This window comes from Leptodactylus fuscus, chromosome 1 (genome assembly GCF_031893055.1).
Source record: "Leptodactylus fuscus isolate aLepFus1 chromosome 1, aLepFus1.hap2, whole genome shotgun sequence".
Taxonomy (NCBI): domain Eukaryota; kingdom Metazoa; phylum Chordata; class Amphibia; order Anura; family Leptodactylidae; genus Leptodactylus; species Leptodactylus fuscus.
The window spans coordinates 175,678,594-175,694,614 of NC_134265.1; the positions used below are offsets into that span (position 1 = coordinate 175,678,594).

Genomic DNA, 16,021 nt, shown 5'->3' on the forward strand with positions numbered 1-16,021 from the left:
GCAGCCTGGCTGTATTTCTGTGTATCCCACTTAGGTTTTGGGAGTATACACCGGGGATATCTGGGTTGAGCGTACATATTCGGACCTAATTGCTCTGTATCCCTGTTAGGAGTTTGGAGGGACACTGCCTGGAAAGCTGGGTTGAGCATATAGAACTGGATTGAATTGCTCTGTATCCCTGTTTTGGGGGGACACTGCCTGCAAAGCTGGGTTGAGCATATAGAACTGGACTGAATTGCTCTGTATCCCTGTTAGGTGTTTCGGGGGGACACCGCCTGCAAAGCTGGGTTGAGCTTATATATCTGGACTGAATTGCTCTGTATCCCTGTTATGGGGGGATATCGCCTGCAAAGCTGGGTTGAGCTTATTTATCTGGACTGAATTGCTCTGTATCCCTGTTTTGGGGGGACACCACCTGCAAAGCTGGGTTGAGTTTATTCATCTGGACTGAATTGCTCTGTATCCCTGTTATGGGGGGACACCGCCTGCAAAGCTGGGTTGAGCTTGTATATCTGGACTGAATTTCTCTGTATCTCTGTTTGGGGGGACACCGCTTGCAAAACTGAGTTGAGCTTACATATCTGGACTGAATTGCTCTGTATCCCTGTTTTGGGGGACACTGCCTGCAAAGTTGGGTTGAGCTTATATATCAGGACTGAATTGCTCTGTATCCCTGTTTTGGGGGGGACACCCAGTGGAAAGCTCGACTTCTCTCCCTGCAGTATATAGCTCTGAAAAGAGCTGTTGTTTTTCTTCCGTTTTTCCCTGCCTACTAGAAGCTAATGTCTATCTAACCCTCAGCAGGTCTCTTTCTCTCCCTATCTCTCACTGCAAATCTCACGAACATGGCGGCCGATGTTCTTATAAATCAGAGGTCACATGTTTTCGGCAGCCAATGGGTTTTTTCAATTTTTTTTCAATGCCACCGTTGTCGTAGTTCCTGCCCCACCTCCCCTGCACAGTTATTGGTGCAAAAAATGCTCCAGAGAAGGTGGGAGGGGATACAAATTTTTAGTGCGTTTGCCGCGTGGTATTTGATTGGAAACGAATACCTCAAATGGCCTGATATTCGATCGAATACCTATTCGATTGAATGGTGTTCGCTCATCTCTAATAAACACCAAAACAATACAAAACAAGAGTGGAACCGGGCCAGGGGACCTGGATCGGAACGCCAAAACAGAAACAAGTAAACGTCCGCAAGGACGGAAGATAATTTGGTATTGAATTTTGCATTACATTATGCAGACACAATATAGAAGTATACTGTGTGGAAGTATTATTTAGACTTTGTGTACTGCTATTATTTGGTAAAAGGAAAATGTTTGTTTTGGTACCGTGTTAGCCAGTGGTTATAAAATATAAAAAACAAAAAAAACTTTGCAAGTCTTCAGTAGGTGATACCTTTTTTAATGGCTAACTCATAATGATGACAGAATATGACGTTTCGAAGCTTTCCTCTGAGCTTCTTCTTCAGATATAACTGTTATATCTGAAGAAGAAGCTCAGAGGAAAGCTTCGAAACGTCATATTCTGTCATCATTATGAGTTAGCCATTAAAAAAGGTATCACCTACTGAAGACTTGCAAAGTTTTTTTTTGTTTTTTATATGCTATTATTTGGTCACTTGTTGCCTTGGCTGGACATATTATAAAAGTATTATTTGGGATGGCGTAGCTATAGGCAGCATGGTGGCTCAGGAGTTAGCACTGTTGTCTTGTAGCGCTGCAATCCTGCTTTCATATCCAATGAAGGACATCATCTGCAAAGAGTTTGTATGTTCTCTATGGGTTTCCTCCCACACTCCAAAGACATACTGATAGAGAATTTAGATTGTGAGCCCTATATGGGACAGTGTGACTGCCAATTTCTTTAAAGCGCTGCAGAGTATGTTGCCGCTAGACAAGTAAGAAAATAGTCAGGTAGAGAAAAACAATAGTGAGGTATTAAAACATTTACTTTTGTATTTTCTGTCCATACACTCTTTTTCTCTAAAACTAGTCATGTTGATAGGGGTAAACGAATGTCCAGATTCATTTGTATTGTAGCGAGCAGTGTGTTTATAGGATAGTTAGAAATGAGTCCAGTATTAGGTCATTCTGATTAACTATAATTACTCCTTTCTTATTGCTGTGTCAGCTTAGGGTGTGTACAGATTGCTAATATATGTACATGTTACAGGAGATTGAGATGCAGACTCTTCTGTATTTTTCTTGTGTCTCCAGGGCAGGGTTAGTTTGGTTGGCTCAGTGTCACACACAGATGTGACTCTTTACCCTGCAAACTTACACCGTGACGGATGAGGAGGAGGAAAGGAAAAGCATAAAACAGAAAAAAAGAAAGAAACAAATTCCTCAAAACCCACATTCACACACAGAGATACAAGAGCTGAGGAGAAGCCACAAGCAGCAGAACCAAAACTTCTTCCAGAGTAGCTAAGTTTGGAGGCAACTAACATTTCTTGCTTTGTAACTGTCTATGTTCCTGAGCTTCTATCCCTCCCTCCCCTTGTGTAAGGAGCAGTGTCTGGACTAGCTGTGCTGATAAGAAGACTTCAGACTCAGTAAAGTGTCTGTCTGTATGAGTGTACAGCATGAACACAGACTGAAGACCTCAATATTCCACTATAGTCCCCTTGTGTCAGCAGCGCGCCCAAGCCCCCCTTCCCACCCCCCAAATTTATAACTTAAGCATGTGGAGGGTACTGTTTCTCCTTAGAAGCAGCTCTCCTATTTATACTTATACTGAATTCTAGTAATACAGTGTATGAGTGCACAACATAAACTCTTCGTCTACCGCAGGAAAATGTCCAGAGCTGATGTGCTGCAGATCCTTTTTAAGTCAAACTAGGTAGAGTAAATCCACAGGCAGAGGGAATTGCTTTGCTTTCCGCCCATCTCCTACATACTCCCCTCTCCCTTACCCTCTGCAGTTGGATGTCTTCAGCTTTTCTTCAACTTTCTTTTGGGCAGAGGTAACCCCTGCCTGTCTGCCCCACACACCGAATGACCACATACCTGAAGATAACTGACAAGTTTTTCTGGGAAGAGAGGATCTGAGAGTTTATTGACAGGAGGAAAGTTGGGACACTGACAAACTGTTACTGCCACAGCTACTGGGAAGAAGTCACACAGGAGTTCAGAGAAAGTTACAGGAGCATGCAGTCATGGTAAGCTTGTGCCTCACCATGATGCCATGGGCAATGCATTACTAAAGTGTCTGATATAAGTATTGTGCATATATTTATTACAAGTATTGGCTTCTTTATGTGTATGTATAATGTGTATCGCTGAGCTAGTCTTGGTTAGCTCCAGTGTACTGTTATATGAACAATGTAGTGCAGAGTATGTTCTTCTTATTTATGCATTTATCTGATAAGTTATATAAAATTTAGAAAAAGGCAATAGAATAAATAGATGCTTGTGAAATGGAAGTGTACAGATTGATGTGCTGACATATATGCATAATAGAAAGATAGATATTATATGAAAGATATGATATGCATAGACTTTTCTTTCTCTGACCATATTACCAGCTATTAAGTGTCCTTTGCTACACATTTTGGCTCCTAAAACTTCATAAACAAGCCGGCAAGCGGCAGCACAGTTTACAAAGTGTCCTGTCAGAGCTGATCTTTTTTGTATTTATCAGGTTCTGGCATAGATGGACAATCTAATATTTGTGTCTGAATTTTCATCCAATAACCCCATACATGCAAGAGATATTTTACGACTTTCCCGTTAATAAACAAAAATGATAAACAGTTTACTTCTGAATCGCTCCCTTCACGGGAATTTCTTGATTTTGTATCATAGAGACATGGAGATGACATTTAATTGCTGCGTTATTCTTACACACAAGCAGGACATTTTCTAACATATTTTCATTAGTCTGAAATGATCTTCTCTCCTGTCTTCTCCTTCTGCCATACTGGTTATCGCTGCCAGTGCTTAGTCAGATAGTGGTGCCCTGTTTATACAATTACCCCCCCCCCCCACCCCATCCTTGCTTGTTCATGGAGAATGAAGTATGAGGCTAGAATGGAGGATGGGTCCCTCTTGCACCTCTTTAAGTGGCAAAGGCCAGATACAGTGGCTTAGACTTGTGTGCGTGTGCTCTCCTTAATGTGACATGTCTTGTTCCACTGATCAAAGAGCCGGGTGGAGTGTAGAAGATAGGCCTGTCAAAAATGCAAGCAACAAAACAGAGAAAGAAAGGACAGCAATGCACATGGAAATAAAAGTGGATTTGAAAGCGGTCTCAAATTTATGATGGATTCCTTTTAAATCCAAAGTGAAGTTATTGTAAACTTGAGGGGCAATAGGTATAATAAAATCATCAAACACGCTAAAAGTAGATAAAGTGACAGCAAAATGTGTATTATGGCTCAAAATCTTTTCCTTCCTAAAATATAGAATGTAGTTCCTACATGGAGTACTTTCTAACATTTACATTATATGAGCTCTATATACTGTTTTGTTATGGGTAATCCATATACTATGAGTTCTTATACATAGCACTAACACACTTCTTACTGCAGTGCTCCATGGAATACAATTTTCTTAAGTATTATATGCTTGTTTCATTTTTTTTTTACACATTATAGATATCTTCTATTATATTAGTAATGTATTTACTTTGTCTATAGGAATCCACCACACTGTCACAGTTCTAGATATCAACAGTGATGATTTCCTTTGACATCTTTTAATTATATGAACCTGCAGAAAAAAGGGGGACAGCTTCCTTACACATCCCCCTACAACTCCTTGTCCCCATCTTGCCTATAGATTCCTCATGTATCCATGTCCCCAGTAAGGCAAACTCTGTCACATGTTCTGTTAGAAGCTGTTGCTAGTGTTTTTCACAGTTTACATAGCTCAGCAAGACTGCTATGCCAGGGTTCAGCCTTTATTTAGTTAAGGAATGTTATATCAGAGATGGATGTTTAATTTAAGTAAAAAACATTACCCAGGGTAGCAGCGACATCCAATGCAAGAATGAAGTTGCAGGTTAATGATGTGCAGAGGAAATATTGTAATTTAGCCGTGCGTTTGCATTATTAAAATTTGCAAATTAATTTTACATTGCTCTATTTTTTTTACTTATTGATTTTTTCCACTTAATTCATAAATAACATAATATACTCTAGTACAAGTAGTAAAATCAAAGCACAATGTTTAAATCTCCATTTAGATATAAAAACATTTCTCTAGGCAGGGTGTCATCAGAAAGAAAGAACTTCATCTGGGTATCATATGTCACGTAGAAACTTATCTTTACAAAATCTTATGATTTTAATTAAATTATGATGATCCCTATCATGCGTATAACATAATTGGGAGGTGACTATAACGTTAAAAAAAAGCTATAAAATGGTCTACAAACCATGTTCACCTCTTGGAAATGCGTGGTGTTTTATCATATAGAACTGGAAAAAATAATCAGCAAAACAAGTACTGTTTTTGTATGCTTTGAAAGTATCTAGAAATGGTCACCTCCTAGGTAGCAATTGTACAAGTTGGCAAAGTAAAATGTGGGGAGATGTAAGTTTGAAAGCCTGAGTCGGCGTGCGCTGGAGTCTTTTCTGTATGCTTTACATAACATTCTGCCTAATCCTGCTTGCTGTCAGAGATGTTTCATGGTTGTGCAATTGCTGGAGTGAAGAATGCCAATTTGCATTCCAGGAGTGTCACTTGATTACTTTTATCTGCTCTGCTCCAAGTCCATCCTGGACCTCTCATTTCATCTTACCATGTCACGTGTCAATACTGTGTCCTCTTTTCAAGAAAGAAAAGGAAAAAAAAATGTTTGCTTAAAACAAGAAAGAAGAAGTTCTTTCATGTTGCTGCCTTAGTCCCTCTCGAACTTGTCAGCAGCAGAATGTGAATCACTTGGGCCTAGAGAAATAGAACACAGGAGGGTTATGCAGCTCAATAAGCCTATGGACAGGTACAATGTAACATCCCCAGAGAGACTTGTTAAAGAAGAGCAGGTCTGCGGAGTTCCCTGCTCTCTGACCTGGTGCTGTCCCCGCAGTTTTCTTATTTGATCTTTCTTAGTGAATTGATCTTTTCTTTTTCACATTAGTCCTCGTGAGACAGCAATGACCAAACAACTGAGAATCTGTTCTAAAGTAAAGCACAGAGTATGTGTTGTATTACAGGCTCTGTATAAAAAGGGTTAAACCGTCATTATATGCAGTAGGGTTGAGGTGTGCACTCTTCTACATTTACTGTTTTGTCAACAATGAAGCTTTTGTGGAGATGAGGTGACGTGTTAAGTACCAGCTGCATGCTGTATCTTGTGCTGGGTTACGGATAACATACACTATTTGGTAATCTGTATTAAGCTAACCTAGGGGGAATAAAGAAATAAATGTATTCATAATGCACAAACCTTTAACCCAAATAATATGCTATAGAATGTGTGTATTTGCTGATAAAATGTGTTATTATACTTCTGTGAGTATTGTATTGTATTGACTCTTTATTTATTTGATGCATTTATTTATTCATTACCTTCATATTCTGCAGAACTGAGCATAGATTGTTACTGATTCCATCAGCCCCTGTACCCATTGGGGCTCAGTATGAATGAGCCTGAGTAAGAGCTCTCCTAAGTTTTGCATCCAGATTCTCAGTTTGCCCTCCACAGAACTGTGAAATACATGATCATGTGTATGGGACCATAGGAAATAAAAGATATGTGTGCCACCTGTTAAAATACAAGACAATAGCACACTGACAAAAATTACAATTATGTGCATGTAGCCTTATAGATACAGGACAAAGCTGTAATACTGAACACAGCCATTGGAGCTATCATAATGACCTGTAGAGAAACTTTATCATGCTATGATTGCTAGCTCTTCTGTATGGTGCTACATGTGCAACTGAGGCTAGGTTCACACTTGCGCCAGGCTCTTTGGCGTTCGTGTCCGCAGGGAAATCCGAACGTTAGAGAGCCCATCTGTTAAAACCATATTGAATATAATGGGGTCTGCCGAGTGTCTCTAGGGTTTCTGCTGTTTTTATACTGAAACCGGTGTGCAGGACTTTTCTCTCCGTTGATTTACGGTAAATCTGGGGCAGAGTCTCCTACAGAGACTCTAACATCTGTGAACGTGGTCTGAGGCATCTGAAGAGTGGTGGCCTGTGGGCAGCACTTTGTTGAGAAGGAAGGATTGCCATTCTCCAGAACAAGGAGTGGGACGATGACTGGTACTATGATGGCAAGAAGCCTATTGAATCATCCCACACCTATCCTTATGCTGCCAAAGGGAACACTACATCATAAAAAGAATTAAAATGCCTGAACCGTTGGTTTTTTTTTCCCATTCTGCACCCCCCAAAAATTATTTAAAAGTGATCAAACATCAGATAATCCTCAAAATGGTATAAGTAAAAAGTACAACTTTCTCTGCAAAGAAGACGTCTTACACAGGTCCCAACATGAAAATATAAAAAAACGTTACCAACGTCAGAATATGGTAACCCAAAGAAATTTTTATTTTATTTTAGATTAAACAGCTATATATTTGGTTCTGCCCTGGTCATGCAGACAGAAAGGACATGTCATTTTTAAGGCACAGTAAATGCTGCAAAAAGAAATCCCAGAAAGAAAATGGAAAAATACAGTTTTTTTCAAATTCCACCCCTTTTTGAATTTTCTCTATCTTCCCAGTGCATTGTATGAAATGTTAAATGGTAATCATTGCAAAAAAGATAGCCATTACGTAAAAAAACAAAATGCGAAAATAAAAACATGGGGAGGGAAACTACACATTTATAAACTGCTGTAGCTAAAGGTAGAGCTGTATGAAAAATTACAATAGTAAAATAAAACATTTGTAAATTATCCATAGAAAATTCATGTTTCTAGGTTGCCATGTTTGCATCCATAAACACATATACATCTACCCTAATATATCTTAACTACTTTATTTCTGCCACAAACTAAGTGACTTTCTGATATAGCTGGTAGCGGCTTGTCTCCTCGTCTCCTCCTAAATAAACATGCATGCTCTGATAAAATGACGTACCATGTTTATGTGGATTTCAGGAATAATAGCAGTAGAGGATTGGTTGGCAACACTTACACTCATGGCTACAAATATTGACACCCCTGAAATTTTTGCAGAAAATGAAATATTTCTCCCAGAAAATTATTGCTATTACTCTTTTGTTATGCACATGTTTATTTCCTTTGTGTGTATTGGAACAACACAAAAAAACTAAGGAAAATAGCCACAATTTATATAATTTCACACAAATCTCCAACAATGGGTCAGATAAAATTAGCTTCTTAAATCTCTCAATTAGAATTTTGGACCACTCTTCTCTCATATTTGTCTCTCATATTTGAAGGGTGCCTTCTGCCAATAGCAATTTTAAGATCTCCACAGAGCTGTTTAATGGGATTTAGATCCAGACTCATTGCTGGCCACTTCAGAACTCTCCAGCGCTTTGCTTCCATCCATTTCCGGGTGCTTTTTGAAGTATATATAGAAGGCCCAAGACCTAAGGCATAAACCCAGCTTTCTGGACCCTACATTGTGACCCAAAATTCTTTGGTAATCTTCAGATATCATGATGCCTTGCACACAGTCATAGCACCCAGTGCCAAAGGCAGCAAAAGAACCCCAAAACAGCTTTGAACCTACACCATATTTGACTGTTAGCACTGTGTTCTTTTCTTTGTGGGCCTTATTCCGTTTTTAGTAAAGAGTAGAATGATGTGCTTTACCCAAACGCTCTATCTTGGTCTCATCTGTCCACAATACATTTCTCAGATGGATTTTGCCTTACACATGTACATTTTGGCAAACTGCAGTCTAGCTTTTTTATGTCTCTGTGTCAGCAGTGGGGTCCTCCTGGGTCTCCCGCCATAGCGTTTCATTTCATTCAAATGCCAACGGATAATTTGCAGTAACACTGATGCATCCTGAACCTTGAGTTTCTTTGGAACTGGATTCGAGCTGCTTCCACCATCCAGATTATTCTGTGTTACAACCTTTCATCAATTTTTCTCTTCCATCCACATCCATTGAGATTAGCTACAGTGCCATGGGTTGTGAACTTCTTGACTATGTTGCACCCTGTGGACAAAGGGACATCAGGATTACTGGAGATGGACTTGTAACCTTGAGATTGTATAATAAGTGGAGGCCTGGGTGAAGTGTGTAAAAATAACGTTAACTTATCCTCACCTTGCCTCACCTCTTCTGGGCATCCTCACTGTGTCCATCTTTCTTTAGCATCTGCTCCAGAACTTTCTGACTTGCAACTGATGTCACATACTCCAGGGTTTACTTCTGGGGCTTGTGAATGAGCCTTAGCAGTAACATGCGGCACACTGGTGTAATGACGTCATCTCACCAACATGACCGCAGAAGACCAATCAAAGGCCAAAGAGGCTTCAGTGGTGACCCATGGAGCACATAACGTCAGTCGCAGGTCATAAAAGCCCAAGACGGCAATGGGGATCGTCAGCTAAGCAAAATGTGCCAGAACATTGGCATAATTTGCACCAAAAAAACTGTCAAAAAAGCTGTATGCCGCATTATCAAGCATTTTAGAAATTTTTTAGACACTTTTATGACTTGTAGGTAAAGAGGGCACATTTATGTGAAAAGTGTTTAGGAAGGGGGAAAAACAGTAGCTCAGTGGTTAGCACTGCAGCCTTGCAGCGCTGGAGTTATGGGTTCAAATCTTGCCAAGGACAACAGCTGCAAGGAGTTTGTATGTTCTTCCTGTGTTTGCGTGGATTTCCTCCCATACTCCAAAGACATACTGATAGGGAAAAATGTACATTGTGAGCCCTATATGGGGCTTGCAATCTACATTAAAAAAAAAAGTGTTTAAGATGTGTTGCAAAAGTGTGCCAGAATTTTTAAACCAAATAAGTGGTGTAATATCAGACAAGATAGTCTAACAATACATCAGATTTAGCAAACATTATCAGACACTAAATTTGGCGCTGTTTAAGACTGCTTAGTCTAAATTTGCACTCTAAAATTTAGACACTATTAGTAAATCTGCCCCTAAGCTACTAAGGAAAATACATCTATGCATATAGAAAATGCCATCAGCTTTTTTTTTTTTGCACAAATTCCATATATTACTGCTCAAAACTGATAGCTTCTTAAAAGCAAATTGTTAAATGAACTTGGAAGACATATATAGTATGCAAAATTTCTGCATAAAGAGACATAGTGGGACAGATTTATTAACACTAGCGCTTGGACACCAGACTTAATTAAGGGTCTTACGGTTCAAGGAACACTTGATTGATCAAGAAGCTCTGGCCTCTTCGAAAATCAGTTGCATGACTGTGTGCCAAACTGGAAATCTACTCTCAAGCTACAAAATTGTAGGCATCACATAAATACTGTTTCAGAATCTCGTAAATAACCTATAGGCTAAACCCCCATAAAGAAACCCACAAGTGAAAAAGAACATAATATATCTTTATTGAACATCGATTATGTTAATTACATGTGATTATGTTATCTTAAGTTTCTTTAGATCTACACTAGGAAACTTGATAGGAATTCTTGTATAACTGCCATGTGTTATAATAAACGTGTTACACCAAGCTTTCCTACTTTCCCCTCCACCTACATTTGCGGAAAGTTGCGAGACACATAGAGCGTGGAATGTACATGAAAGGGCTTTGTGCCAAATTTGCACCACATTTTCACACATCTACACCAGAAAACTGACATAGATGTGTTGATGAATTTTCCCAGTATGTGTTTTCCGTATGCGTTGATATTTTATATTCATGTCATACGCTTTTACTATTTTGCATATTTGTAGCTCAAGATAACCTCTCTCCCACTTGGCAAAAGGGTTAAATCTATGTATGATGGCAATTTAGTTGCTGTTCATTATGAAAACAGATTGCTTTTGCAGAGTCAAGGCCAGTCTGGCAATGGGAGAATGTTTTTGTGATACAAATTCTGAATGAATTGTACAAATTCTTTCAACCAGATGCAGAGACAGCAAATAATTCTGCTGTCGTATTTCCAAGAGTCCAATACAAGGCTTTTTGTTTATCATTCGCAGGTCCTCAAGAGTTTTAAGAACTGCGAGAAAGAGTACGGCTTTTGAATGATAAATTGCATTTGCCTTTTTTTTAAAAAACAAAAAAATTAAACCTTATGAATCATCTGTGCCAGTGGCTAATGCAAAAATAAAATTCCTCAATTCTGCTAGAATATGTGGAAAGATATGAGCATACCAATAAAATGCCACCAAGGAAGGTCTATGTTCTGTGTTAATTAACTGTGATGAGTAATGACTATGTAAGCCTTGATATCTGGTTTATTATTCTTTTATATGACGGTATGTTTCCTCCACCTGCAATACAGTTTATTTGAGACAGGCAATGAAGAAAGTGAAACCGAGTTGATGAATTTAGTCTGGCCTTGACCTACTGATAAAAGCTTTCCCTATGTTACATTATGAAAGCATTGTTGCTAATCGTTGCATTTTCAATGCATAAAAGTAAGGGGATTTTCCTCTTACTGTATTCACAATTATCATATTTTTAGATAAAATAATAAAAAATACTCGAAACTGTCCATTCTAATTTAAGTATGTTATTCACCCCTTAAAGAATGAAACATGTTTCCATTGAAAAGAAAGAGGTTCTTAAAATATCACAAATTTTTCCTTTTGCCTAGATAGCACATTTTTAACACAGTTAGAAAATAATTAAATTCTATTCACAGTCATTTGTCTGTTCACTTTATAATTGGTTAAAATAAATGGCAGCTATAAGGCTAAGACCTCACGTTGCGAAAATGAATTTTTTTTGTTGTTGCAGATTTGTTGCGTTTTTTTTTAAGCCAAACCAAGAATGGATACAAAAGGAATGGGAAATATATAGAAAGCACTTATGCCTTTTGTTCAGTCCAGTCCTGGGTTTGGCTAAAAAACGGCAACAAAATCTACAAAAAAAACCAAACAAACCTTTGTTTCCATGGTTTACTTAGCCTAAGGCCCTATGCTGCTGAACACATGCTTTTTTTTTTCTTCAGATTTTGCTGTGTTTTTTTGAACCAAAGCCTGTAGTGGGTTCAGCAGAAGGAAGAAGTATAAGAGCTTCTTATATATTTTCCATGCTGTTTGTTGCCACCCCTGGGTTTGGCTCAAAAAAACCACAGGAAATCTGCAACAAAAAAACATGTTTTCCGCAACGTGAAGCCCCTAAGGCTGGGTCCCACATGGTGTAAACACCAAAGTTTGGCCGTGGCAGAAACACTGTGGGAAAAAACGGTACATTTTTCAGTCCCTGCAAAGTTTATTGAATCTCACCCACGCACTGTGGAAAAAAACGTTGTGGATTTGGAAATTGCAGAATGTCACACCTCTTCGATTTCTGCAGGAAAAACCATGTTTTTTCCTGCAGTGTTTTTTGATGCTGCCCACTATTTGGGGCCTTAGCCTAACACCCAAAAATATAACAATGTTACAATACAATATACAAGATGAAATACAAAAAGCTGTTTTTACAGGTGATCAACTTCAGCAAAAAGCAGAGATAAATAATTTATTATTTCAAAAACCACAGAATAGATTTTTGAAACTATTTGGAATTTTATTACATTAAATATTTTTTTTATATACTTGAATTCTGGATACATTGTATGAAAAATATAGTAATAATGACAATAATAATTTAATGGGTTGTCCAAAAAAAAAAAAAGAGTACAAAAAAGAAAAGCTGATGTAATGCTAAAATACCACCAGATATTAATGAACACTTAATGCCATATAGTCCTTAAATAACAGTGCTATAAAACAGAAAGCTAAACAAGGTAAAAGAGATGGAAATCTCAAAATAGTGAAGGCCTTTGCGCCATTTTCTTCTTTTAGACTAAGGCTCCTCGTAGCGTTTCTGCTGCGTGTATTTTTCTGCAATGTCTGGATGGGATTTGGTAGGTGGGATTTGTTTATGGCATGGGGGGGGTTAAGACCTCATAAAGGTGCAATTTAATTAAAGTAGCTTAAAGGGATCCTATCATTAAAACACAATTTTTTCTGGTTGACACGTAGGAATAGCCTTAAGAAAGGCTATTAGTCTCCTACCTTTAGGAGGACTGCGCATGCCCACAGGCCACAAGAAAATGGCCACTTACTTACTGTGTAAACAGCCATTTTTCTTGTGGCCGCGGGCATGCGCAGTCGGCTCTGCCCGAGGCCTACAAGTTTGACCGCCTGCGCTGGAAGAAGACGCGTGAAGAGGACGTTCTTGAAGAAGATGGAGGCGGCACTGGAGAGTTCTCTCACAGCATTGGGGACGTTACCAGTGCTGTTTGAGCGCTGGGGCCCGCCCCCAGTGCTATCAGAGAACTCATTTGAATACCGATGAAAACCGGGATTTCTACGGAACGGCGGCGCAGAGAAGACATCAAAAGGTAGGAGATGAATAGCCTTTCTTAAGGCTATTCCTACGTGTCAACCAGAAAAAAATGTGTTTTTAATGATAGGATCCCTTTAATAATTGAGAACAAGACAGAGTTGTTGGAATTGTATGCAACTTTCTGTGTGTGAATGTAATACTAATATATATAAGTGGTTACAATATCAGAGTCAGTGAACCCTGTGTTTTTTGGCGAGGATTTTGACGCTGAATCAGGATGATTTTGAGGCGGATTCAACGTCAAAATGTTCGCCAAAAAACTCTGTGTGCATAGACCCTCAGGTTGCTTTCACACAGAGGAAGTTGGCGCTGATTCTGGCTCGGACCCCACGTCAGAATCAGCGCTGAAAACGAAGTCTCCCATTGACTTCAATGGGTTCCATTTTCCATGCGGAACCCATTGAAATCAATGGAAAAAAAGCCCCCCCATTGATTTCAATGGGTTCTACATGAAAAATGGAACCCATTGACTTCAATGGGAGACTTTGTTTTCAGTGCTGATTCTAACATGGGGTCCGAGCCAGAATCAGTGCCACCTTCCTCTGCGTGAAAGCACCCTCAGAGTGAAAGGATAAGTTTCTTGGAGAAAACTGAACAATTGTAAGGAGGCTGTAGTACCCTGTTGGGATATAACATAAGATACTGTTAGCTATAGACGCATACAAGAAACTGGGGGAGCTTTTCATGCTTGTGAGCAGATTGAATGATCCTCTCTGCTAGTGGTCTGTTTGGGCTGTAGTCTGTTCATTGCCTGTGCATGTCCTCGTATAACCACTGCTCCCAATACCTCCTAACGGATTGGTCAGAATAGCCTAAATGGCTAACAATTCATCAAAACGAGCATCCTCTCAGTCCAATGATTCGCCTCTTCTCTATGTCAGCTGGGGACAATGTCTTTGAGTGTATTGTAGAGGCTTGGTTAGCGATCTCTCCCCAAGAGGTACACTACCCATACCTGTACTCATTTATATATCTGCTTAAGACACATCAGCATGCTGAGTAATCTGCGATTTCTAACTGGGTGATTCTTTTTTTGTCCTGAAGTCTATTTCATTCCCTTTATTAATTCATTAGATGTGACCTGAGCTGTTTCAACTTGTACCTCAGGATTTTCCATGTTCTTTGTAAAATTGTGCAGATCACACTAAAATTAGCCTTTCATAATTCATGGTAGGAAAAGATTTTAAAAACTATTATATTAAAGGAGTTATCCCATGGGTAGGAAGGATAGCTCTCTGGAGTGATGTATACCATTATGTTAACACTATTGATGCAAAAAAACCTCTTTGCTCTGCATTGCCATTTTTACCCCTTGTAGCCTCAAATACAGATCTGCTCCTTTCATTATGTGTGGTGAAGCACACGCTTGTACTATGTGATATTTCATGTGACTGCATCTCAGAGGATTGCATTGAGGTCTTGCTAGCCCTGTCCCCTCAATAGGAGAGACCAGAGAAACATGAAAGTAAAACCAGTTAGATCTTACCCCTGGTTCACATTCGTGTATGTATTCTGTCTGGGGGAGTCCGCGTGGAGACCCCCCGGACAGAATACAATCGCAATTGCAAGTGCTGTGCTGTAAAAGCACACGGACCCCATAGACTATAATGGGGTCCGTGTGCTTGCCGCACACTGCCCACATGAATCATTGACCCCATTGACGATCATGGACCCCATTATAGTCTATGGGGCTTTTACAGCACAGCACTTGCAGTTGCGATTATGCGGACTCCCCCAGACAGAATACATACGCTAATGTGAACCAGGGGTAAGCAAGAATAAGATGAGCAAGCAGAAGGGTGGACAAAGTGTGTCCACCATCTCACAGCTGATGGTGGACACTACTATGGCAACCAGATGTAGCAAGTACTTCACACAATGAGAAAATAGGAAAGCATAGATCATGTTATATTTTATTTTGAATAATGAAGATCTGTTGCATATATTAATAATTAGTAATAAATAACTTTGACTGTATGTTTTGAGTCATGTTTGTTTTAATGGAAATTCCTGTTTAAGAATATCCCTCAAAACAAGTTTTCCTGGGAATTTTCACTTATTTGATGCTATGGAAATGCCAGTCCTAATTTTTTCCCTCCTTTCTCTTTAAATTTTGACTTTCTTCTTTTTTAATACTAGTAAAGTTTTTCTTAAGCGAGCCAAGCCACCAACTCAGACTTCTCCATTTGACTGACGCCAACTCCTGAACCAAATTCAACTCCCTCACTAAAGGCTGACAGCGACGGTCAGTCAAAAACAGATTCTCTAAAGAATAGAGAATCAGAATTAAACAACTACAATAAAACATTTGTAATGTGCTTTTCTGACAATTGACTCAAAGCACAGTCTTGTTATTAAAGGGGCTCTATCATTGGGAAAAGTCATTTTTAACTAATCAGATCCTTGCATAGGCTTTAGAAATGCTATTCCACACCTACCTTTAGTATGTAGATTGTCTCAGTGGTTTCTGAATAAGTCCGTTTTTATCCATAAGCTAATTAGCTTCTAGCCAGCACAGGAAGTTCCCAGCAGCACTCATCTCTTCTATTATCTCCTATGTGTGTGTATAAACAGGAAGCTGAGTCAT

At 39.1% G+C, this 16,021-nt stretch overlaps 1 protein-coding gene across 2 annotated transcripts in view; it reads left to right on the plus strand.

Annotated features, from left to right (window-relative positions):
• Positions 1 to 2,784: 2,784 nt before the first annotated feature.
• Positions 2,785 to 16,021, plus strand: part of BNC2 (basonuclin zinc finger protein 2) — a 464,979-nt gene continuing 451,742 nt past the window's right edge. For both annotated transcript variants that reach the window (XM_075279932.1, XM_075279948.1), the window contains exon 1: positions 2,785 to 3,169. In XM_075279932.1, the coding sequence (XP_075136033.1) occupies positions 3,167 to 3,169 (3 nt within the window). In that variant the 5' untranslated portion in view covers positions 2,785 to 3,166. The remainder of the gene's footprint in view (positions 3,170 to 16,021) is intronic.